We start from the raw sequence: 27,415 nt of genomic DNA, 5'->3' as shown, positions 1-27,415 counted from the left end.
ACTACTTGAATAAGAGAGAGGACACCATGCTGAATGTTAAAAAACGCACTAAGTGACCCTGTGACCTAGTTTTTGACCCGGCAAGGCCCATGTTCGAACTTGGCCTAGACATCATGTAGATACAACTTCTGACCAAGTTTGGTGAAGATCGGATGAAAACTACTTGAATTAGAGAGCGGACACTTAATACGGACCGACAGACAGACCGACCGACATAAGTTCACTCTTATATACCCCCCAAAACTTTGTTTGTGGGGGTATAAAAAATATTTTAAAATAAAATAAATCTCAACATTTAGTTCATCTCCCATCAAGCTATATAAGTTAAACTTTAGTAAATTGATTCAAATATTTTTTGCTCTAAATTTTAAATTATGTGTGTATTTGTTAGCAAAAAGACAGCAATACTAATTTCCCCATTTCTGGCAAAACAATGCCATTTTTCCCAATACAAAGGGACCCAGCCCCATTCCCAAAATGGTGAAAAAAACACTGATCACAAAAATTCCTTATGAAGGGATTTGTGCTTTTTCCTGTTGGAAAAAGACATCATAATGGCTGCAGTACAGTCTAGTACAGTTTTTGCAATTATAACAAGATACACATTATAGGCAATATTATTCCAATCAACCCCTTTTGTATTCTTTTTTAATTATTCATACCTTACAACCCCAAAGCCAACGCTAACTATAATGATCAGCATTCGCGCCAATGCACGTTTGAAGCAGGATATGACCTCAGCAATAATCAAAGTTCCCTCAGCGACAGACAACCCAGTGTTAGCAATGCTCTGGTACTCTGAATAAAACACGGCCTTCTCAAGCATCCCTGAAAAACACAATTCAGCCTCGCTCTGTGAAAAGGGGTTTTAATGCAAGTACGTAAAGTGTCGTCCCAGATAAGCCTGTGCAATCTGCACATGCTAATCTGGGACGACACTTTGCGCACATGCATTATGCCCAGTTTTCTCAAAACAAGACACATATTGTCAAGATACACATTCTGACAAAGTGTCATCAAGATTGAGCCATAAATGATTTGACCTGATGACTTAATTCCTGGATTCCAACTATGCCTAGATATTGTCAAACATTCTTACAAAGTTTCATCAAGATTGAGTCATAAATAAAGCTACATGATTTAGAAGATTTTTCTTACATGTTACCTGTTGACCTAGTTTTAAGATGAATATAAACCAGAGTTTCATCAAAATTGAGTAAAAAATGTTGTTTCTAGAGTGGTAACAAGGTTTCTCTAAGATCTTTTCCTGATGACTAGTTTTTCAACTTCTAAAGGTGACCTATATTCAATCACTGAATAGATATTGTCAAGATATAGACTCCAACAAAGTTTCATAAAAATTGAGTCATAAATGTGGTCAGTAGAGAAGTATTAAGGTGTTTCTAAGATTTGACCTGATGATCCAGTTAATGGAAACACACGACAAAGATTTCTACAAAGCATAGAAAATGTCAAGATAAACATTCTGACCTAATTTCATTAAGATTGAGTGATAACTATGGCCTCTACAGTGGTAACAAGACTTTTCTATGGTTTGAACTATTGACCTAAATTTAGATGCATGTGACCCAGATTGAAGCTGGGACTACATGTTGTCAAAAACACCATTCTGAAAATGAGTTTCATCATGACTGGATGCAAAATGTGGCCTCAATAGTGGTAACAAGCTTAAATTTGAGAACAGACAGAATATGACACACGACGACAACCAAACACAATAGCCCACTATGAGCACTTTGCCCTAAAATGAGATAAAAATTCAAATATCTGTAAAGAAGTGCCTTTTATAAATTTTAGCCATAAGGCTGTTGTCCACAAGACACCACCTCATTGACATTAATATTTGAGCCGTTAGATTTTTCAAAATCCTGCAATGAGGAGATTAAGAGTCCAGACGGACCACCTGTCATACTTACTGACAACAAAGTGATTCCTTTACATGTATAGTCACCCTACTGACTGGGTGGAATATCTGAACTCAATAAGTAATACAATAATTATCTAGCGCGAGTACTTGCCAATGTGTACCTCATACAATAATACAATAATTATCTGGCATGAGTACTTGCCAATGTGTACCTAATACAACAAGACTATTGTCAAGCAATATGGTCCCTTACCGGTGTAACTCCACCATTGTCAGAATTTAACAAATATATATATTTGTTGCCATAGCAACCAGAATTGTTGATGTATGAACAAATTCAAAATGAAATGATGTGCATAATCTCCATATTGTCATCTAACCAGGTTTTAAGTTTCATGAAAAAATATTAAGAACTTTATAAGTTATCACAGGATCCAGAAAAGTGTGACAGACTGACTGACTGACTGACATACTGAGGGACACACAGAGCGCAAACCATAAGTCCTTTCCGGTTTCACTGGTAGGGGACAATAATACAATAATTATCTAGCGTGAGTACTTGCCAATGTGTACCTCATACAATGATACAATAATTATCTAGCGTGAGTACTTGCCAATGTGTACCTCATACGATAATACAATAATTATCTAGCATGAGTACTTGCCAATGTGTACCTCATACAATAATACACTAATTATCTAGAATGAGTACTTTCCAATGTGTACCTCATACAATAATACAATCATTATCAAGCGGGAGAACTTTCCAATATGTACCTTATACAACAATACAATAATTATCGAGAGTGAGTACTTTCCAATGTGTACCTAATACAGTAATACAATAATTATCTAGAGTGAGTACTTTCCAATGTGTACCTAATACAGTAATACAATCATTATTTAGAGTGAGTACTTTCCAATGTGAACCTTATACAATAGTACACTAATTATCTAGAGTGAGTACTTTCCAATGTGCACCTAATACAGTAATACAATCATTATCTAGAGTGAGTACTTTCCAATGTGTACCTAATACAGTAATACAATCATTATCTAGAGTGAGTACTTTCCAATGTGTACCTAATACAGTAATACAATCATTATCTAGAGTGAGTACTTTCCAATGTGTACTTAATACAGTAATACAATCATTATCTAGAGTGAGTACTTTCCAATGTGTAACTAATACAGTAATACAATCATTATCTAGAGTGAGTACTTTCCAATGTGTACCTCATACAATAGTACACTAATTATCTAGAGTGAGTACTTTCCAATGTGTACCTAATACAGTAATACAATCATTATCTAGAGTGAGTACTTTCCAATGTGTACCTAATACAGTAATACAATCATAATCTAGAGTGAGTACTTTCCAATGTGTACCTAATACAGTAATACAATCATTATCTAGAGTGAGTACTTTCCAATGTGTACCTAATACAATGACTCCTCCAATCCAGAACTGCAGCCGCATGAGCTCCCTCCAGTTGCAGGCTAATAAGACAATCCACACCAGCCCATAGATTATGTAAACAAGACCCATCACACCATAAAACTGTCAATAGAACAAATAGTAAGCATTTAAAATTATATTAATATCAATAAATCAAACTAGAGCTTTGTCACAGACGTGACAAATACCCCCACATGCCGCATTGACACATAATATTTTGCATGTCGTCTTCACAAAAAACAGCGGACACCATGCTCAATTTTTAAAACGCACTAAGTGACCCCTTGACCTAGTTTTTGACCCAGAAAGGCCCATGCTCTAACTTGGCCTTAAGATCATCTCCATAAAACTTCTGACCAAGTTTGGTGAAGATCGGATGTAAACTACTTGAATTAGAGAGCGGACACCATGTTCAATGTGTAAAAAACGCACTAAGTGACCCTGTGACCTAGTTTTAGGCCCGGAATGGCCCATGTTCAAACTTGTCCTAGAGATCATTTAGATAAAACTTGTGACCAAGTTTGGTGAGGATTTGATGAAAACTACTTGAATTAGAGAGCGGACAACATGGTGAGGTTAAAAACGCACTAAGATACCCCGTGACCTAGTTTTTGACCCGGAATGACCCATATTCAAACTTGACCTAGATATCATCTAGATACAACTTCTGACCAAGTTTGGTGAAGATTGGATGAAAACTACGTGAATTAGAGACATACAACATTGTGATGTTTCAAACGCACTAAGTGACCCCGTGACCTTGTTTTTGACCCTGCATGGCCCATGTTCGAACTTGACCTACACATCATCTAGTTACAACTTCTGACTAAGTGTGGTGAAGATTGGATTTAAACTACTTGAAATAGAGAGCGGACACCATGCTCAATGTTTAAAACGTACTAAGTGACCCTGTGACCAAGTTTTTGATCTGGCATGGCCCATGTTCGAACTTGGCCTTCAGATCATCTAGATAAAACTTCTGACCAAGTTTGGTGAAGATCAGATGAAAACATGAAAAAAAAATGAGAGGACACCATGTTGAATGTTAAAAAACGCACTAAGTGACCCTGTGACCTAGTTTTTGACCCGGCAAAACCCATGTTCGAACTTGGCCTTAAGATCATCTAGATACAACTTCTGACCAAGTTTGGTGAAGATCGGATGAAAACTACTTCAATTAGAGAGCGGACAACATGCTGAATGTTTTAAACGCACTAAGTGACCCGTGACCTAGTTTTTGACCAGCAAGGCCCATGTTCGAACTTGGCCTACACATCATGTAGATACAACTTCTGACCAAGTTTGGTGAAGATCGGATGAAAACTACTTCAATTAGAGAGCGGACAACATGCTGAATGTTTAAAACGCACTAAGTGACCCTGTGACCAAGTTTTTGACCCAGCAAGGCCCATGTTCGAACTTGGCCTAAACATCATCTAGATACAACTTCTGACCAAGTGTGGTGAAGATCGGATGAAAACTACTTGAATTAGAGAGCGGACAAAATGCTTAATGTTTAAAACGCACTAAGTGACCCCGTGACCTAGTTTTTGACCCAGCAAGGCCCATGTTCTAACTTGGCCTAGATATCATCTAGATACAACATCTAACCAAGTTTGGTGAAGATCGGATGAAAACTACTTGAATTAGAGAGCGGACACTTAATACGGACCGACAGACAGACCGACCGACCGACCAACCGACCGACAGACAAGTTCACTCCTATATAGCCCCCTAAACTTTGTTTGTGGGGGATTAATCAAATTTGAATGGGCAACCCATACCAAATCAGAAAGTAGGGTAGCGCATACTTTGATAAATAATTTTACTGAAATAAGGTATCACATTTAAACAGATTTGTTTTATGTAAGGCCAAAAAACAATTACAACATGAAGACCCACAGACGCATGACTACTCTTCTTTTATAGTTTAGTTAGTTCCAGGCTTGGCGAAATTGCCGGTCCGCCAGTCCTGACCGGCAGATTTCAATTTGGTCCGGCAGGTTTAACAAGAATGTCGGTCCTGACGACCGACAAAATGTGAAATGAATGCAAACAAATATTTTTTTTCAAAGTTGAGAATTCGAAAAGCAAACCCCTTACTACATCATGAAAATGAAATTGCTCATTGTTTTGATGTTTGCTATAACTTTGTTACTTACAATTAGCAAATCCAACTGGTTACACAACACCTACAGTAAACTCGCCAATAGGGGGTCACACCGATAGGGAGGTCACTATCATGTATTATTTCATGAAAAAGTATAATCAAATCAAAAACAATTGTTGCATAGTAAGTTCCTTGGATAAATGTACAATTATACAAATTTGTGAAAAGATGCTCCAACTGTTGATCTGACAGGGGAGATAATGCTGTAAACAGTGATCCTTTATTGACGATAGTGAGTGCTTTTATGTTCATCATTGTATTATAGGAAATGTTTATTTATTTTCAATGAAACCTTTTTAAATCTGAAATATGGTTAAATGACAGCGTTATAAACTGTTCATTTTATAGTTTTTGTGATCATATGATATTTTTACATTTTCGTACTTTCATTGGTCATTTTTGCAAAAAAGCAGAAGTGTACGGACCAACAGACAGACCGACAGACCGACCGAAATTACATCATTATACCAGCGAAATTCTGCAGTTAAACTCTTTTGCAATGTAAATAAACGGAGAAAAAAAGGAAATTTTTTGGATTTGGTGGAATGTCGATTTTAATTCACTCGTAATCATAGAAAATAAATATTTTTCCCTGTGAAAATATTATTTTCTATGATCACTAGTGAAATAAAATCAATATTCCACCGAATCCAACAAATATCCTCTCTGTAGTGGATATGGGGATAAATCAACCAAACAATGCCTGATTCTTTTTAATCACCACTCAGATACGTTTTTTGACGCAGTTGTAGTCCCTTAGAAAGTTATATCAAATTAAAGACCTTTCTTACTAGATTCAAGTTTTTAAGGCTTCATTACCAACCCTTAGATACTGATGAGCAGCAAACAGCATAAAACTTTGCTTTCGAGTGGGAAGGTTTAATTTTTACCCAAAGATCTTAATTCCTTGACATATCAAAATATTTTTTGTGCATGCGTAATATAATAACATTATTAAATGCTGAAATTTTTTCTACTGTCCCACGTGAGAACAGCAGTCAGTAAAGGGCAATGGGGATTTGATGTTATTACCAAAATCTGTGATTTGACTGTCAATTTCATTGTCCTGGGAAATTGGGAAAGCATGTTCATACTGATTTTTGGCATTTGTTATCCCAACGCTTTTTGAAAAGTGTGGGGATATTGTGGTTATCTCCATTCTCCACCGTCTGTCAGTGTGTCTGTCCGTCCATCCTGGCCACTATCTCCTCCTACACTATAAGCACTAGAACCTTGAAACTTACACACATGGTAGCTATGAGCATATGTGCGACCCTGCACTATTTGGAATTTTGATCTGACCCCTAGGTCAAAAGTTATGGGGCTTGGGGTGGGGCCGGGTCAGAGATTTTTACTCATTTTTTATGTTATTTTACATTAGCTTCTTCATTTCTACACCGATTTACTTCAAATTGATACTGAACCTCTCGTATGACAATACGGTAAATCTCAACTATGCATGGCCCCATTACCAACCCTGGGGTGCCCGGCCCACATAGACCACACCCACCCAAAATTGCCTTTTACTATAATTTCTGCATTTCTACACCAATTCACTTCAAATTGATACTGAACCTCTCTTATGACAATACAGTTAATCTCAACTATGCATGGTCCCATTACCAGCCCTGGGGCACCCTGCCCACATAGGCCACACCCACCCAAAATTGCCTTTTACTACAACTTCTTCATTTCTACACCGATTCACTTCTAATTGATACTGAACTTCTCTTATGACAATACGGTCAATCTCAACTATGCATGGCCCCATAACCAACCCTGGGGCGCCCTGCCCACTTAGGCCACACTCACCAGAGCTCCAGATAAGGGCCGAACAGCCGTAAATACGTCTTTTTCATTAAGGTTTACGCATTTATTTTTATAAACTGGACGTACAATTACGACTTTAATATCCCTTTTACGCATTTATGAAAAAATCAGGCCGTCCGCGTTAGCGCGGCGTGATTTGTTGGTCTCTAACCTAACGGCGCTTTTCGTGAATTTAAATTACCGAAAAATTGTAGACTGGGTTCCGGTATTATTGTCTTTTCTGTCGCATGATTTCCGGTAACTCGTAAACCCGTCAAAAACAATGTCTGCGTGCAAGGGAAGGCCGGATAAACGGAAAGCGGTTCAAAAAAACACTTTGTTGTCATATAATGGCTACATACTGTCATCTAACCATCCTGACATTAAATCTGTAAACCCAGAAAAAGATATTGTCGCCCCGGTATTAAACGATTTGATTGCATCGGTGGCTAAAAAAGAAAACAAGATGGGAAACGGATCCAAACAAAAACTTTGGAAGATTGCAAACCCAAATATGATTGGCTTGTCACCGAGAAAATAGAAGACGTTTTATGGTTAAATTGTGGAATTTGCTATGCCAACTTTGACACTTAACTGCTAAACTAGTAAAGCAATGATTCTTTTGAGATGAGGCAGTGACATTAGTGTTCATTCACTTAGCTTACTAGTTGGCTTGTGTTTTCTTGTCAAGAAAAATAAAGAAATAGTATTTAGTCATGAGTTGTAATGTGTAGTTGTATTTGGATCATAATTCAGAATGGAAAACCTAATAACTGTTTAAAAAACGAAATATATTTATTATAATTGCTGCAAATGTTACTGTAAAGTCAGTTATACACCCTTCGATATCCAAGAACACAGGTAGTACAGAACTACCTGTATTTTTAGATATGGTAGTACAACTACTAATTGATCTTCAGCGTTACTCCTTTTCTTTCTGTCAGTGGCAGTACCGTTACTAATTTCACAAATCCTTATCTGGAGCTCTGACCCACCCAAAATTGCTTTTCACTATAATTTCTTCATTTCTACACTGATTCACTTCTAATTGATACTGAACTTCTCTTATGACAATACGGTCAATTTCAACTATGCATGGCCCCATAACCAACCCTGGGGCGCCCCGCCCACATAGGCCACACCCACCCAAAATTGCCTTTTACTACAACTTCTTCATTTCTACACCGATTCACTTCTTATTGATACTGAACTTCTCTTATGACAATACGGTCAATCTCAACTATGCATGGCCCCATTACCAACCTTGGGGTGCCCCTGGGTCAAACATGCGGCGTGGGGATACACGTCTGCCTCTGCCGCGCCATTTCTAGTTTATATTGTAATTGTTTAATTGAATATTGAAAAATAGTTTTCTCTCCATTCCTTCATGCATGGAATGTTTATGACTTTTTTTACTGTGTCTATTGTTCACTTCTTCATGGATTTTAAATGTTAACAAGAGTGCAAAACTGTCACAAGATACGCCCGTTTAAAGGTTTTGGACAACTTGATAACTTTACCATGACCCATATTTGAACTTGACCTACATACATGTATCATCTAGACACAACATCTGACCAAATTTGGTGAAGATCAAATGAAAACTACTTCAATTAGAGAGTGGACGCCATGCTAAATGCTTGAAATGCACTAAGTGACCCTGTGACCTAGTTTTTGACCCGGCATGACCCATATTGGAACTTGATCTAGATATAGTCTCGATACAACTTCTGACCAAATATGGTGATTATCAGATGAAAACTACTTTTATTACAGAGCGGACACCATGCTAAATGCTTGAAATGCACTAAGTGACCCCGTGACCTAGTTATTGACCCGGCATGACCCATATTCGAACTTGACCTAGATAATATCTAGATAAAATTTCTGATTAAGTTTGGTGAAGATCGGATGAAAACTATTTGAATTAGAGAGCGGACATTACTGTGGACGCCGGACGCAACCAAGGTGAAACTTTAATACGTCCCATTTTTTTAAAACGGGCGAATAAAAAAATCAAAGAAAAGAGTGTTTATGCTTAATGTTTTATTCATGCAATATTCATGGATCATTCCCAAGGAAAAAAGATACATATTTTTCCCAAATAGGACCTTAAATTTTCCAATTGAAGGTTTCCAAAAACATGTTAAAAATTGTGTTCATCTCCCATCCAGCTATATGTTTCCATGACAACATACGTACAGAAAAGCTCACTCTTTATTAACATGGCCTTACATATTAACTTACAATTAGTAGAGGCCATTCCACAGCAGAAATGTATCCAGTTCTTCCTTTCATTTCAACATTCACTGCAAACAAGAGCAATACATGTAAAATAGTTTATTTTAAAAGATTATAAACTATCAAGTGCATCCTCAAAGTTTATTCCCTGTCTCAATATACATAAACATTTATAAATGTAAATGATATGCTCCCCAATAAAATGCTAAATGTTAATACGACTTCTGTATATCCCCTTTTTTCGCTGTTTGTAAAACATGCATGCCTCCCATATGGGCTGTCATTTGTAGTGGCAGCCATTGTGTGAATACGTTTTGTGTCACTGTGACCTTGACCTTTGACCTAGTGACCTGAAAATCAATAGGGGTCATCTGCTAGTCATTTTCAATGTATCTATGAAGTTTCATGATCCTAGGCCTAATTATTCTTGAGTTATCATCAGGAAACCATTTTACTGCTTCGAGTCACTGTGAACTTGACCTTTGACCTAGTGACCTGAAAATTAATAGCGGTCATCTGCCAGTTATGATCCATGTACCTATGAAGTTTCATGATCCTAGGCGTCAGCATTCTTGAGTTATCATCCAGAAACCATTTTACTATTTCGAGTCACTGTGACCTTGACATTTGACCTAGTGACCTGAAAACTATAGGGGTCATCTGCCAGTCATTACCAATATACCTATGAAGTTTCATGATCCTAGGCGTAAGCATTCTTGAGTTATCATCCGGAAACCATTTTACTGTTTCGAGTCACTGTGACCTTGACCTTTGACCTGACAATCAATAGGGGTCTTCTGCCAGTCATGATCAATGTTCCTATGAAGTTTCATGATCCTCGGCATTAGCATTCTTCAGTTATCATCCGGAAACCATTTTACTGTTTCGAGTCACTGTGACCTTGACCTTAGACCTAGTGACCTGAAAATCAATAGGGGTCATCTGCCAGTAATGATCAATGTACCTATGAAGTTTCATGATCTTAGGCATAAGCATTCTTAAGTTATCATCCGGAAACCATTTCACTGTTTCGAGTCACCATGACCTTGACCTTTTACCTAGTGACCTGAAAATCAATAGGGTTCATTCGCCAGTCATGATCAATGTACCGATGAAGTTTCATAATCCTAGGCATAGGTATTCTTGAGTTATCATCCGGAAACCATTTTACAATTTAGAGTCACTGTGACATTGACCTTTGACCTAGTGACCTGAAAATCAATAGGGGTCATCTGCCGGTCATGATCAATGTACCAATGAAGTTTCATGATCCTAGGCGCAAGCATTCTTGAGTTATCATCTGGAAACCATTTTACTATTTCGATTTCACTGTGACCTTTGACCTAGTGACCTGAAAATCAATAGGGGTCATCTGCCAGTCATGATCAATGTACCTATGAAGTTTCATGATCCTAGGCCTAAGCGTTCTTGAGTTATCATCCGGAAACCATCTGGTGGACAGACCGAACGACCGACGGACGGACCGACAGACATGTACAAAACAATATACCCCCTCTTCTTCGAAGATGGGCATAAAAATTACACACAAATAATACATACTAAGTAAACTTAACTATCATGAATAACATTACATTCACAAAGAGAAAATATGGCTATGGTAGGTTTAATATTAATAAGTTATGTCTCACATATTACAAAAGCTTAATTTATTAATAGAGGATAACAAGGTTTTTTATAATCACAAAACAGTTGACACAGTTTACAGTATAGGCAAATGTGATGAAATAAGAATTGTGAAAAAAATATTACTTCTAATTGTTCAATCCCTTTTGGGCTCTGGTGCCTTATTTGAACAAGAGGGCCAAGATGGCCCTATTTCGCTCACCTGAAAGGAGTCGGTTCATTCAATCTTTACCAAATGTAAAACTTTACCTAGATATTGTCCAGACAAACATCCTGGTCAAGTTTCATCATTATTTCATCTGGAAGTCATGATCAATGTACCTATGAAGTTTCATGATTCTAGGCGTAAGCATTCTAGAGTTATCATCCGGAAACCATTTTTCTAAGTTGAGTCACCGGGACCTTGACAGCCATTGTGTGAATACGTTTTTTTGGCACTGTGACCTTGACCTTTGACCTAGTGACCTGATAATCAATAGGGGTCATCTTCGAGTAATGATCAATATACCTATGAAGTTTCATGAACTGAGGCATAAGCGTTCTTGAGTTATCATCCAGAAACCGTTTTACTATTTCAGGTCACCGTGACCTTGGCCTTTGACCTAGTGATCTGAAAATCAATAGGGGTCATCTGCGAGTCATGATTAATGTACCTATGAAGTTTCATGATCCTAGACATAAGCGTTCTTGAGTTATCATCTGGAAACCATTTTACTATTTCGGGTCACCGTGACCTTGACCTTTGACCTAGTGACCTGAAAATCAATAGGGGTCATCTACTTGTCATGGTCAATGTACCTATAAAGTTTCATGATCCTAGGCCTAAGCGTTCTTGAGTTATCATACCGAAACCATTTTACTATTTCAGGTAATCGTGACCTTGACCTTTAACCTAGTTACCTGAAAATCAATAGAGGTTATCTGCCAGTCATGATCAATGTATCTATGAAGTTTCATGATCCTAGGCATAAGCGTTCTTGAGTTATCATCAGAAAACCATTTTACTGCTTTGGGTCACCGTGACCTTAACCATTGACCTAGTGACCTGAAAATCAATAGGGGTCATCTGCGAGTCATGATCAATGTATCTATGAAGTTTCATGATCCTAGGCATAAGTGTTCTTGATTTATCACCCGGAAACCATTTTACTATTTAGGGTCATCGTGAACTTGACCTTTGAACAAGTGACCTGAAAATCAATAGGGGTCATCTGCGAGTCATGATCAATGTACCTATGAAGTTTCATGATCCTTGGCATAAGCGCTCTTGAGTTATCATCCGGAAACCATCTGGTGGACGGACTGACCGACATGAGCAAAACAATATACCCTCTCTTCTTCAAAAGGGGGGGGGAGGGGGGGGGCATAATTAGAATACTGCCCCCCTCCCAGCAGCCATGTTATTCAAATGACCAGACCCATTTTTGAACTCAAACTCTTGTAGCAAGGAAACAAATGTTCTGAGCAAATTTTATGAAAATTGGGCCAATATTGTGACTTCTACTGTGTTCACATGTTTTCACTATATACATATAGAGAAAAATGCCCCACCCACTGGCGGCCATGTTTTTTCACCGATCCCGACCATTTTCAAACTCGTCCGAGATATCAATAAAACCAATGTTTTGACCAACTTTCATGATGATTGGACAAAATTGTGACTTCTAGAGTGTTTACAAGGTTTCTCTATAGCCAAATAGGAAAAACTGCCACTATATACATATAGAGAAAAATGCCCCGCCCACTGGCGGCCATTTTTTTCACCGATCTCGACCATTTTCTAACTTGTTCGAGACATCAATTGAACAAATGTTTTGCCCAACTTTCATGATGATTGGGCAAAATTTTTGTGACTTCTAGAGTGTTATCAAGGTTTATCTATAGCCAAATCAGGAAAACTGCCCCGCCCACTGGCGGCCATGTTTTTCAACGGATAGGAACCACTTTTGAACTCAACCAAGATATCATTAAGACAAACATTTTGACAAAGTTACATGAAGATTGGGCATGAAATGTGACTTCTACAGTGTTTACAAGGTTTTTCTTTTTTTTGACCTAGTGACCTAGTTTTTGACCCGGCACAACCCAGTTTCGAACTTGGCCGAGATTTACTGGGACAAGGCTTCTGACCAAGTTTCATGAAGATGGGACAAGAAATGTGGCCCCTAGAGTGTTTACGAGCAAATGTTAACAGAAGGACGGACGGACATACGACAGACAAAGACCGGTCACAAAAGCTCACCTGAGCAATCAGGTGAGTTAAAAACTTTGAAAGACGGTCACCCAGGGATCATTCCTGTAAAGATTTTTTAGAGTCTGTCAATCAGTTAAGGAGGAGAAGTCATAATTTCAAAATATATACACACCTCATTCAAGCACCTCGTGTTCTAGCAGATTACATAAAAACACAGTATCCTTAAAGCTCCAAATGCTCACTAAGTGCTCTGAGGTGATCTAAAAAGCCATGTACCTTTAAGATTTTTAGAAGCATTGACTCTCAAGATTAGGACATAGTAGCCACTTCTCCATGCTGTTCCTATTTTGGCATCATGTTGGGGCGCCTTCAAATGGAAAGACAGTAATCAAATATCAACAGGAACATGATGGCAGTCAAGCAATCACCTGACCAAGTTTAAACACTACTGAGTCATACATGTTGCTTTGGTGACCTAGCTTTCGGACGCACCTGACTCAAATTTAAACTTGGCCTAGATATTGCCAAGATAAATATACATCTTTCACCAAGCTAGAGTCAAAAAAGTTGCCCCCTACGGTAAGATTTTTTTTAAAGCTTTGACATGGTGACCTATTCTATAGATGCACCTGACCCAGATAATAGTTTGGTTCAGATATTGTCAAGATACCATTCTAAGTGTCATCAAGATAGAGTGAAAAATGTGGCCACTAGAGTGGTACATTGTATGTAGGTTTTATAAGATTTTAAGAGCTAGGTGACCTAATTTTAATATGCAGCCTATCAAGATTCAAACTTGCTCTAGATATTGTCTTTGAAAAACACTGGACAATATTTCATCAAGATTGAGTCATTAATGTGGCCTCTAAAATGGTAACAAGATTTTTCAAATATTTGCTCTGTTAACGTTGTTTTTGAATGCACATGACCCAGATTCATCCTTATTGTAAAGATTAACATTCTCACCAAGTTTCATCAAGATTGAGTCATAAATGTAGCCTCTAAAGTGGAAGCTTGGTTTGTATAAAGATTTGACCTTATTTTGGACACTCATGACAAAGGTTCAAATTTAACGTAAATATTGCCAAGAGAAATATTCAGACCAAGTTTCATCAAGGTTGAGTCACAACTGTGGCCTCAAGAGCGGTAACAAGGCTTTTCAAAGATTAAACCTGGTGACATTGTTTTTGGTTGCACGTGACCCCAAATTGAAACTAAACCAAGACATTACCAACATTAAGATTTTGACCAAGTTTCATTAAAGTGTAGTCATAGATGTGTCCTCTAGAGTACCAAGGTTTTTCTAAGACTTTACCAGTTGACCTAGTATTCATATGCACATGATCCAGATTTGAACCAGGTGTAGATATTCTTCAGATAAGCATTCTGACCAAGTTTCATCAATATTGGACGAACACTATGGCCTCTAGAGGGGTAATGGGCTAAAAGTTTATGATGCACACTGCACAATGAGGAACATAGGGTGGTCAAACGCTTTTTCTAATGTAAAATCACGTCAGCTGAATAGGGCAAAATGCAAATAACTTTATTTATTTCATGGTAAAAGGTCTTCAAATTTTTAAAAATAATGTATTTTATTTTTTACATATATTTAGATTATGATGACACAAAATAAAACGCACATGTCTTTATTTCTTGAAAAAGATATATTCTGCACAACAACAAAAATTGTTTTCGGAAACTTGGACATCGCAACCTTTACTTTTGAAAAACAATATATCAGGCTAAGCTTTAAATCAGTTGATTGAAAACTCATAAAGTATTGACAAAAATTTCATCTCTATAAACAGCTAAGGATTGAATACTGTTATTATAATTTTTCGAACTTTGACCTAAGAACAATGCAGGTCCTTGGGCATGACATTCCTAACTCATATATTGAACTTGGATCTAGGACCTGGTTCTTTTGAACAATATTCCTATCCTATATGTTGAACTTGGACCTAGGAACCACGTTCTAACGCACAACATTCCTAACCTAAATGTTGAACTTGGACCTAGGAACCTTGTTCTTACAAACAACATTCCTAATCTATATGTTGAACTTGGAACTAGGAAGCTCGTTCTTACGCACAAAATTCATACACTATACGTTGAACTTAAGACTTAGGAACTATATTTTTATGCACAACATTCCTAACCTATACTTGAACTTGGACCTAGGAACCTTGTTTTATAACAACATTCCTAACCTATACTTGAACTTGGACCTAGGAACCTTGTTTTATAACAACATTCCTAACCTATACTTGAACTTGGACCTAGGAACCTTGTTTTATAACAACATTCCTAACCTATACTTGAACTTGGACCTAGGAACCTTGTTTTATCACAACATTCCTAACCTATACTTGAACTTGGACCTAGGAACCTTGTTTTATCACAACATTCCTAACCTATACTTGAACTTGGACCTAGGAACCTTGTTTTATCACAACATTCCTAACCTATACTTGAACTTGGACCTAGGAACCTTGTTTTATCACAACATTCCTAACCTATACTTGAACTTGGACCTAGGAACCTTGTTTTATCACAACATTCCTAACCTATACTTGAACTTGGACCTAGGAACCTTGTTTTATCACAACATTCCTAATCTATATTTTGAACTTGGACCTAGGAACCTTGTTTTTATGCAAAACATTCCTAATCTATACATTGAACTTGGGCCCAGAAACCTGGTTCTTACGCACAACATTCCTAACCTATACCTTGAACTTGGACCTTGGAACCTTGTTCTTAAGAATAAAATTCCTAACCCATATGTTGAACTTGGGCCTAGAAACCTGGTTCTTACGCACAACATTCCTTACCTTTATGTTGAACTTTGAACCTTGTTCTTACGCACAAAATTCCTAACCTATATGTTGAACTTGGGCCTAGAAACCGTGTTTTTTTCTCAACATTCCTATCCTATATGTTGAACTTGGACCTAAGAACCTTGTTTTTCCACAACATTCCTTACCTGTATGTTGAACTGGGGCCTATGAACCTTGTTCTTACGCACACAATTTTCCTAACCTATATGTTGAACTTGGACCTAGGAACCTTGTTCTTACGCAAAATGTTCCTAACCTATATATTGAACTTGGGCCTAGGAACCTAGTTCTTACACACAATATTCCTAAGCTTTGCGTTGAACTTCGACCTAGGAACATTGTTTTTACGAACAACATTCTTAACCTACATGCTTAACTTAGACCTAAGAACATCGTTATTTCAAGCAAAATTCCTAACCTATTTGTTAAACTTAACCCTCGGAACCTTGTTCTGAAGCAAAAAATTCCTAACCTAGATACGTTGAACTTGGACCTAAGAACCTTGTCGTTACAAACAACATACCTTACCTATATGTTGAACTTGGGTCAAGTCATCTGGTTCTTATGCACAGCATTTCTATCCTATTTGTTGAACTTGACCCAAGGAACATAGTCCTTTTGCACAATATTCCTATCCATTTGTCGAGCTTAAGAAAAAGAACCTTATTCTTAGGCACGACATTCCTAACCTATATATTGACTTGGTTCTTACACACACCAATACTAACCTATATGGTCACCATTTCTGCAAAGATATATCCAAACCTTAGCCTTAAGACATTTCAACATCTGAGAGACAAAAAGAAAATTTAAAGACTAATATACCCCTTTCCCTGATAGATGCATATATTCACAAGTCTATCGATTACCAGATACATGCATTTATCTATCGATTACCGCATATTTGCAAATTTTTCTGTCTCTATCCATTACCCGATAATCCCGTATATTCACAATGTCCATTTTCAAATGCAAATTCTGATTGATATTGACGACAAAAGTGCCCAAGAAAACTCATAAACACAAACATCGGACATTTTTCAAAAGTATCAAATGAATTTCTGCATATGTTTCTATTTAAAGATTTGATGAAATAGGTGTCCAATCGGGACAAGGGTATTCAAACACGCGTAAATAACTTAATGTGGTGTGCGCGCATCTTGTACAGTTAATGTTCTGTTACAAATTGTAGCCAGAAATAAATACATGTATATGCCCATGATATTTTCGTGTCAAGTCTTTGTTTGGACAAAAAGCGCGCGAAAGTAGGCGTGGGTGTATTTATTTATACACAAAAACTGTGTAGCGCAGACAACAACGTAAAAGCTTCGTATTGAATTTCCATTTAATTATCGGGGTATCTTGCAAATGATTTTGACATTTCCCTGAATAAAATAAAAGTCAAAAACGCTGTATCATTATCATCTTTTAGTTCGTTAAATATTGCAACAATTATTGTACTGTATCTGATTGCACACAAAGTGCCGTGTACAGTTCATATTCTTTTACAACGACGTCATCTTTATTTAGATTTCATGCAACATGTATAAGTCATTTTCTGGAAATTGGGAGAAAGTAAAAACGATTTTTTGAAAATAAATCGTTTTTTTCCCCATTTAATCTTATTTATATTTAGTGTTGTTTATGTTTGCTTGTTTTGGTTCTCATTTGTTTATAGCAAATCTTATGAAAAAAAAAAATCGTAATTGTAAATGTTTTAAGCAAGTCCACTTTCGATATCATATACGAGAATTACTTTGATGTTAACGGACATGTACAATACTTGTTTTGACAGACGACACCTGCTTATCTAAAGTTTGTGTTTGGTAATACACAGGATATTGGATTTTTGGTGCTTGATTGAGCAATAAAACAAAGACGCAGTCGGCGGTTTCCAGTAAGCTTTTTGTACTGACCAACATAATAATTATTAGTGCACGTGCTTATCAAACATTTAGGGATACAAAATACGGGTCCTAGACACTGTGTGCTTGTTTGGGCCATAAAATGCAATCGTGGTGGCTATTTTCAGTAGCACATGTGTCCAGAAACTAACGAGTTTGGGTAATAAAGCACAGAGATTATTATCGTTAAACTGCATGGAGTCTGAAATGAAACAAAATGCCGACAAATCAAAAGATTAATCGCCTAATGTTTCAGTATACAATTCAATATTTTAAGGTGGGGTTCTCACTGCATTTCCTGTTGCATTCGCATACGCTTGTATTACTTGTTATATCCTCGTATTATTTATTAGAATACAGACTTAAAATTTATATGTTTGGAAGAAGAATTCATTTCTCTACAATATTTACATTGACACAAATGATGTGAAATGCAAGGAACAAAGTGAAAATGAAGTCTAAACAAGACAGGTGTAACAGTTGAGAATTTTTCCATTATTTTCCCAATAACCTTATTGAGATGGTGTTGTCAGGCTTATCAGCTGTATATGGAGTCACTGTTATCAGAACAGCAGGACTGGTATTGGTCTGGAGTGGCAGATCAGATAAGAAGTCTATCAGGGAAAGGTATACCCTAGATGTAATTGACAAATATTATGATCCCGAGTGGTCTTTACATATCAACAGTAAAACTTGTTGAGAATTTACATCACAAAATAATATGAATAATCTCAAATAACATAATAAACATAATTATTTTGAGTGTTGATGAACATACCAAAGCTGTTGAAACAGTAATGTTTTCAATTGTGTTGTTTGTTGTGGCCAGCCTTTTATTTCTTTTTGCATTGTCTGTTTTTTTTTCAGTAACATCCGACTCATCTTTCTTTTCCTTGTCGGCTGTATCAATAGCTGACTCATCTTGCTTGTCCTCGTCGGCTGTATCAATAGCTGTGTCCTTTTGTCCTTCCGAACCAGATGACTTTTGCTGTACACCCTGCAAATCATATTAATATGGGCCGTGCTCTGTGAAAAGGGGGGTTAATGCATGTGCGCTAAGTGTCAGCCCACATAAGCCTGTGCAGTCAGCACAGGCTAATCAGGGACGACACTTTCTGCATTTATGATATTTCTCGTTTCAAGAAAGTCCATTCATAGCAAAAATTAAGTTTAGGCTGAAAGTGTAATCCCTGATAAGCCTGTTCAGACTGCACAGGCTAATCTGGGAGGACACTTAATGCACATGCATTTAACCCTGTTTTTACACAGCACAGCCTATATTTATTCACACACATTATTTCAGCCATTACTGAAATCATGGTTTTCTGTACACTATAAATATATAATGGCTTCATTAAAATGCTTCTATTCCAAACATTTTACACTGGGGAGATCCATTGTAATCCTAGGAACTTAAGCTCCAAACATACATTAGCATATATCAAACAGTCTTATCGGAAAACAATGCTGAATTTTTGTTAAGCACTGCACTCTCACTGTTTTATCCTGATCTGGTGCCCCTTACAATTTCAGAAAATACATATATTTAATGATTTAATGGACGTTACAAAATAACTCTCTTTATTCTCTCAGTAGGTACTTCTTTTCCGAATTTCATTTAGTGATTTTAAATATAGCTTAACTAGATGTCTTGTTACTGTTCATTATAATGAATAATCAACAAGAGAGCCATACGTCGCTCACCTGAGACCTGGTGACTTTTGATAATAAATCTCATATTAATGTAAATGTATAGAAATTTGTTGGTATGAAATTTCGTGGTTAAATAAAAAACAACTAATTCGTAATTTTGCAGATTACAATTTTCAGGGAAGACTGCCCGTCATAATAATTAAACTTTTATTAAAACAACCAGAGTAATAACGAAGCATAATCTGCTCATCTGTGTTAACAGCAAGACTTGAAGTAAATGTGCACCAAACATGAAAGTGTTGCGGATAATTGTCGATAAGAGCAATAAGGCGGTGCATTTGTGGGTCCCCGATCTTTAATTGCAATCAATGTTGTTTTGACAATATTTGCAATTCTCAGCGCAAATAGGGGACCCCGATAAATATTAATTCCCTTGTCAATTAAAAAATGCACTTTTTACCAAAACACACATTTAGCGCACTTAAAAGTGCGTTAATTCTGTGTTTTTTGTTAATATCTGCGTTTTCAGTGTTCAAAAGTGCATTTATGTGCGCATTTTGTGCGTTTTTTCTTTTCAACTTTTCAAGTGCGTTATTTAAGTGAAACAGTTTGTTTATTGTGTTTTTTCTTCATCTGTAAGTGTGCTTTTGAGTGTAGATGTGAGCAAAATGTGTGTTTTTTATCTAAGAAGTGCATCTTTTATCTAGGAAGTGCGTCTTTTATCTAAGAAGTGTGTTTTAAGATTTACAGATGTGGGCTTTTTCTCACAAAAGTGCGTTTTTCTTTTTGATGTGAGTCTTTTTTAAGCATAAGTTAGTCTTTTATTTCATAAGTGCAATTTTATCATATGATCTGTTTTTAACGGATGTATCTAAAAAGACACATGTTTAACACACTTCTTAAAAATTGCGTCTTTAACAACCGTTTAGCACATGTTATACAGAAATTGAACAAGAAACAAAATTGTTGCCGGCTCTAACAATTTGTTTGCTTCAAATGAATAAACATAGACATATACCTCAGTAACCTGTTATAATATAAGGTGCAGTTTGAATTCAAAGCGGTTACTGGTTGTGCATATGAACCTGTTTAATGTTAATATACTTTATAATACAATTTCAATGCATATAACATTGCTTTCGTTTCAATCTCAAACATTTCTAACAAGATGTGTTTGTGAAACACAATGTCCCCCTATATGACGCTTGACCTTGTAGGATGACCTTGACCTTGACCCTTCACCACTCAAAATGTGCAGCTCCATGAGATACACATGCATTTCAAATATAAAATTGCTAGCTTCAATATTGCAGAAGTGACATTACATGAGCAATTTTGACCCATATATTTGACCTTGAAGGATGACCTTGACCTTGACCTTACACCACTAAAAATGTGCAGCTCCATGAGATCAAGTTGCTATCTTCAATATTGCAAAAGTATTCATAAACTTAGCGATTTGGGCCCATATATTTGACCTCTGACCTTGAAGGATGACCTTGACCTTTCACCACTCAAAATGTGCAGCTCCATGAGATACACATGCATGCTAAATATCAAGTTGCTATCTTCAATATTGCAAAAGTACTCATAAAATGAGCGATTTTGGCCACATATTTGACATCTGACCTTGAAGGATGACCTTGACCTTGAGCTTTCACCACTCAAAATGTGCAGCTCCATGAGATACACATGCATGCCAAATATCAAGTTGCTATCTTGAATATTGAAATACTGCAAAAGTGTACATTAAATGAGCGATTTTGACCCATATATTTGACCTTTGACCTTGAAGAATGACCTTGACCTTTCACCACTCAAAATGTGCAGCTCCATTAGATCCATATGCATGCCAAATATCAAGTTGCTATCTTCAATATTGCAAAAGTTATTGCAAATGTTAAAGTTGTTACTATAGTGGGGGACATAAAAATTTCCACCTAAATCAGACTGTGGGTAACTAATTAAAATAAAACATGCATGCCCCCCATATGGGCTCTCCGTTGTAGTGACAGCCATTGTGTGAATATGTTTTTTGTCACTGTATGTCAATGACCTGTGAAATGTATCCAATTAATAGTGCAAAAACCAATCAGGACCTATACTAATCAATTATATCCATTATATGATTGAGTCTTTGATTTTTTGGATTCCTTTCACACATTTTGACTTATTTGACAATATGTGAAACGTGCACACAATTTGTTATGTTTTATTTATTAATGGTAATGAAACATGTTATTTATAGCAGTTAACTCCCCTAGTCAATGACCACCATAGATAGCAATGCAATCTGATTAAAAATAGCCAAGGCTAGTGTTGTGTATTGGGCAAATGTATACATGTATAAGTGCAACTTGACCACAAGACCAGTATCATGTGTTTACCACACACAGAAGTCAGTTATGTAATAGACCATTAATTCCTCTCCCAACTTTGGCCACTTGCCAAGATACTGACCAGTATCAGATGGGGTTGTGAAACTGTGTAAACAGTGAACACCAGTCCATGTAATACTGGCCTACCACTTGTACTAGTTGATTTGGAGTTAATACAGTAATGCATGTACAAATGAGACACTAAGCCTAAAAGTTAATTATATGTGCCTCTGAAAACTAACCAGACAAGTGGGTTGAAATTTACAATCTTTACTTGGCATTTGAGGAAATCTGAACTCTCAGGGTTTGGATAGAACATCCCCAAATTAACTTTTCTTTACACTGTTGTTATTTTTGTTCAATACACAAATATTAACCTAACTTTACAAATCCTGTACAGTAAAGGAAACTAAATCTAAGTTGATATTTTAATATGCTTGATCCTATTTATGTATTAACATTGTTTTATACATACAAACTGTGTTGCTGTTTTTCAATTAACAAGCAGATTAAAAATTAATTATATTTTTATGTATAATTTGAATTGACAAAATTAAATGCAAGTTGCGTAGCAAGAATTACATGTTTGATTTATTGTCAGTGAATCGTGACATTTTCTCAATGTTTCAGACCATCAGTTTGTCAAAGCTATCAACCGCTTGGATGGTCAAGCTAAATAGAATTGACCCAGCAAATCGCAACTGTCCTGTTGCCATATAATATTACATATCATATTACATTGGTTTTTTAAATGTTGAATTCTCACGTCATTTCCATAAACATAGTATTTACTGGCACAGAAACAAAGGCTTATACATCATTATGAATTAACATGTGTCAAAAATTCAATTTGTAAGTCTCTTTACTGGACAGTGTGAAAACAGAATAAACTAGTGACCTGAAAATCAATAGGGGTCATCTGCGAGTCACGATCAATGTACCTATGAAGTGTCATGATCCTAGGCAAAAGTGTTCTTGAGTTATCATCCAAAAATCATTTTACTATTTCGGGTCACCGTGACCTTGACCTTTGACCTTGTGACCTCAAAATCAATAGGGGTCATCTGCGAGTCATGATCAATCTACCTATGAAGTTTCATTATCCTAGGCATATGCGTTCTTGAGTTATCATCCGAAAACCATTTTACTATTTCATGTCACCGTGACCTTGACCTTTGACCTAGTGACCTCAAAATCAATAGGGGTCATCTGCGAGTCTTGATCAATCAACCCATGAAGTTTCATGATCCTAGGTGTATGCATTCTTGAGTTATCATCCGGAAACCATTTTACTATTTCGGGTCACCGTGACCTTGACCTTTGACCTAGTGACCTCAAAATCAATAGGGGTCATCTGTGACTCATGATCAATCTACCCATGAAGTTTCATGATCCTAGGCGTATGCATTCTTGAGTTATCATCCGGAAACCATTTTACTATTGCGGGTCACCGTGACCTTGACCTTTGACCTAGTGACCTCAAAATCAATAGGGGTCATCTGCAAGTCATGATCAATCTACCCATGAAGTTTCATGATCCTAGGCGTATGCGTTCTTGAGTTATCATCCGAAAACCATTTTACTATTTCGGGTCACCGTGACCTTGACCTTTGACCTAGTGACCTCAAAATAAATAGGGGTCATCTGCGAGTCATGATCAATCTACCGATGAAGTTTCATGATCCTAGGCGTATGCGTTCTTGACTTATCATACGACAACCACCTGGTGGACGGACCGACCGACCGACCGACCGACATGAGCAAAGCAATATACCCCCTCTTCTTCGAAGGGGGGCATAAATATTGAAAGTGTCAAAAATATTATGTGGGCTTGATAGTATCAATTATATTTCCTCAACATAAAAAATAAGTATTTGAACTTTCTTATACTGATATTTATACCCCAATACAACAAGGGCTGTTTGTAAAACATGCATGCCCCCCATATGGGCTGTCCGTTGTACTGGCAGCCATTGTGTGAATACGACTTTTGTCACTGTGACCTTGACCTTTGACCTAGTGACCTGAAAATCAATAGGGGTCATCTGCAAGTCACGATCAATGTACCTTTGAAGTGTCATGATCCTAGGCAAAAGCGTTCTTTAGTTATCATCCGAAAATCATTTTACTATTTCGGGTCACTATGACCTTGACCTTTGACCTTGTGACCTCAAAATCAATAGGGGTCATCTGCGAGTCATGATCAATCTACCTATGAAGTTTCATGATCCTAGGCATATGCGTTCTTGAGTTATCATCCGAAAATCATTTTACTATTTCGGGTCACCGTGACCTTGACCTTTGACCTAGTGACCTGAAAATCAATAGGAGTCATCTGCTAGTCATGATCAATCTACCGATAAAGTTTCATGATCCTAGGCATATGCGTTCTTGAATTATCATCCGAAAATCATTTTACTATTTCGGGTCATCGTGACCTTGACCTTTGACCTAGTGACCTCAAAATCAATAGGGGTCATATGCAGGTCATGATCAATCTACCCATGAAGTTTCATGATCCTAGGTGTATGCGTTCTTGAGTTATCATCCGGAAACCATTTTACTATTTCGGGTCACCGTGACCTTGACCTTTGACCTAGTGACCTCAAAATCAATAGGGGTCATCTGCAAGTCATGATCAATGTACCTATGAAGTTTCATTATCCTAGGCCCAAGCGTTCTTGAGTTATCGTCTGACAACCACCTGGTGGACGGACGGACCGACCGACATGAGCAAAGCAATATACCCCCTCTTCTTCGAAGGGGGGCATAATTAATGTCTACCACATTGACTATTTACATACATTTTAAAAGGCAATTAAAATAATATTGATAATATTACTATTATTTGCTAACACCATTCAGACCATTCAGAAGGTTATATTAAAATATTCACAATTAAATATAGCATGCTAATGGTGCTGTGTATTATTCAATAAATATTTTTGATGTTGAAGTGTGCCTATCAGTGGATATTTCCAAGATTGAGTAATTGGCTGAGACAGTAGATCAGATAAGAGATTAGCATCATAAACATTAATCCCTATCAGTGCGCCATCTAAGCCTAACAAAGGGGTGTTGATAGACTTTTGATTGGTTGAGGCACCATCTATTTCAAAACAAGCGACTTTTGATTGGTTGAAGGGCAGGAAGTTATTGAAAACAAGCTTGTTTCAGCCACTGACTTTCTTTGAGTTAAATTTTAGGTATCATAAAATTTTGAGCAACATTAAGACATATAATTCTAGAGTTAAATGTCTTGAAATACTTTCAGCATGAAGTATTGTGTGATGAAAACAATGTGTATTTACTACAATGTGTAAATCAACAATATGTTTGTTGCAAAGGAGATTCAAAGTAAGTGGTTAAAGACATTTAAAGTGATATGGTCTAGTTCAAAAACTGCCTGTATTTTTGGAATACTGAAGAACAGTCTGTTGTAACAGGTTTATATTTTCAAATCTGCATCCCTTTTTTATTAAGTTTATTGAATTAATTATGATCATTATCATATTTATGTATTGTCACTAGGAAATGTAAATGGATGAGTAAATGTAATACAATTTTAAGGAAAAACAACACCATTTGAATTATTATGGCTGTATTTTATGGTTATTGTCATCTTATATGTTATTTATACCCATTTTTGGTCATTAATGAACAGATGTTTTCCGCCATATTAAATGAGAACTTTTATTTTTTAAATTTAAAGGTTACATCCCATGGTAACCGTGAAATTTACATTGATCAGAAGATCCTTTGGAAAGAATGTGCATCATCGCATCGCCTGCCAAAAAAGGGAGAAAAAGGGAGACTACCAGATGTATTGACTTGAATACCAGGTTTTACTGCTAGTAAAACGATATATATTTAACAACCGTAATGTAAAGTCTTTCTTCTTTGTTAAATATACTTTGTCTCAAATTGTTATATTACATTTTGTATATTGTTATAACCCATACGTTGTAATATATAGACACGTGACAATATTTTGTATTATATTTTGTGTATTTAGACGATGTACATTTGTATAAGTCTTAATAAACTGTCTGTTCTGTTCTTTACCCTGCACAAGCTGGCCAACATGAGGAGAACAGGAGTGGGAAAACCACGCCCTCTCCTTGACCAAGAAAAGCTGGATTTGTTTAGAGGTAAAACTATACAGGATACTGGTTATTGCATTATAAAGGCGTCACACTTTCGACCAGTCCACACAGCCAAATGAGAACACATATCTTGGTACATTTTCAAACAGTATTTTCTACCAAACGTATTTATTTATGAAAAGCATTAAGTCACATGTGATCAGGGGATTAAAATTGCAAAAAAATAAAAAAACAAAAACAACAAGCAAACAAACTAGTTTTGATTTAAATTTATAATTTTTATAGCAACGAGATTACCATAACAGCAATATTCAACACTTACATTATAAAATATTTTTCAGGACCTGATCAAATGAGATCATGCACGAGACGCACCGTGCAAAGGCCATGACAGTATAATAGTTTTAAAGAAGTTTGACTGGCTGGTGGCAGACATGGAGAGAAAGATGAGAGCCGCACTCCGCCGCCTCAAAGAAATGACAGGCCTTGATTGATTCTCATCTTTTTTATGTATATAGATGTTCTTGTGTATATACTGTACATGTTATTTATTAGTATGCTATTATGTTTGGTTTATTTATAATCTAATTACAGTCAATCTTGTGGATGCGACCACTTGTATTAAGCGACCTTTGTCTTATGCCACCATTTTGAAATCCCACGGAGCTTTTTCGCTATATAATGATATTGTATTCAGCGACTTTTGTCTTACGCGACCAGCGACCGCTGATTTCTATGTATTTTGATGTCCAAATCTTGAATTAAGCAACCACTAGGAGGTAAAAGTGGTTAATGTATTGATCTTTCAGGGACAAATACGTGTTAATTGTTTATCTAAGCCGATAAGATGTACTGTTACACCGCTGCTTTGTTTTCACACCAACCATTATGATTATGCTTTGTATAGTTGACCTGTTCTAACCGGTATTGTTGTTGACTGCATATCAATTTATTGAGTTCAATAATAGAGGATGTTTTACGCACAGTCTACAGCTTAAAAAGTTTACTATGTGGAACTTTAAGAGACAACGCCGATTTTTCTCGAGTATAGATAACAGGTGCAGAAACATTGCACTGTACGCGACAAACGTTTCCTGAGAAGTGCGGAAAATAAACTATTAATCGG

General features: G+C 36.7%; 1 protein-coding gene across 1 annotated transcript in view; it reads right to left on the bottom strand.

Annotated features, from left to right (window-relative positions):
- The window catches only part of LOC127870835 (transmembrane protein 87A-like), a 78,014-nt gene that overhangs the window by 26,649 nt on the left and 23,950 nt on the right, over window positions 1-27,415 (bottom strand). The window contains exons 6-10 of the mRNA XM_052413367.1: window positions 18,931-19,149; window positions 13,682-13,772; window positions 9,574-9,635; window positions 3,329-3,449; window positions 663-828 (exon numbers count right to left, since the gene is read on the bottom strand). Coding sequence (XP_052269327.1) covers window positions 663-828; window positions 3,329-3,449; window positions 9,574-9,635; window positions 13,682-13,772; window positions 18,931-19,149 — 659 coding nt within the window. The remainder of the gene's footprint in view (window positions 1-662; window positions 829-3,328; window positions 3,450-9,573; window positions 9,636-13,681; window positions 13,773-18,930; window positions 19,150-27,415) is intronic.

This window comes from Dreissena polymorpha, chromosome 3, assembly GCF_020536995.1.
Source record: "Dreissena polymorpha isolate Duluth1 chromosome 3, UMN_Dpol_1.0, whole genome shotgun sequence".
NCBI lineage: Eukaryota > Metazoa > Mollusca > Bivalvia > Myida > Dreissenidae > Dreissena > Dreissena polymorpha.
The sequence above is the reverse complement of the archived record's forward strand: the minus strand, read 5'-3'. Positions and strand labels throughout refer to the sequence as shown.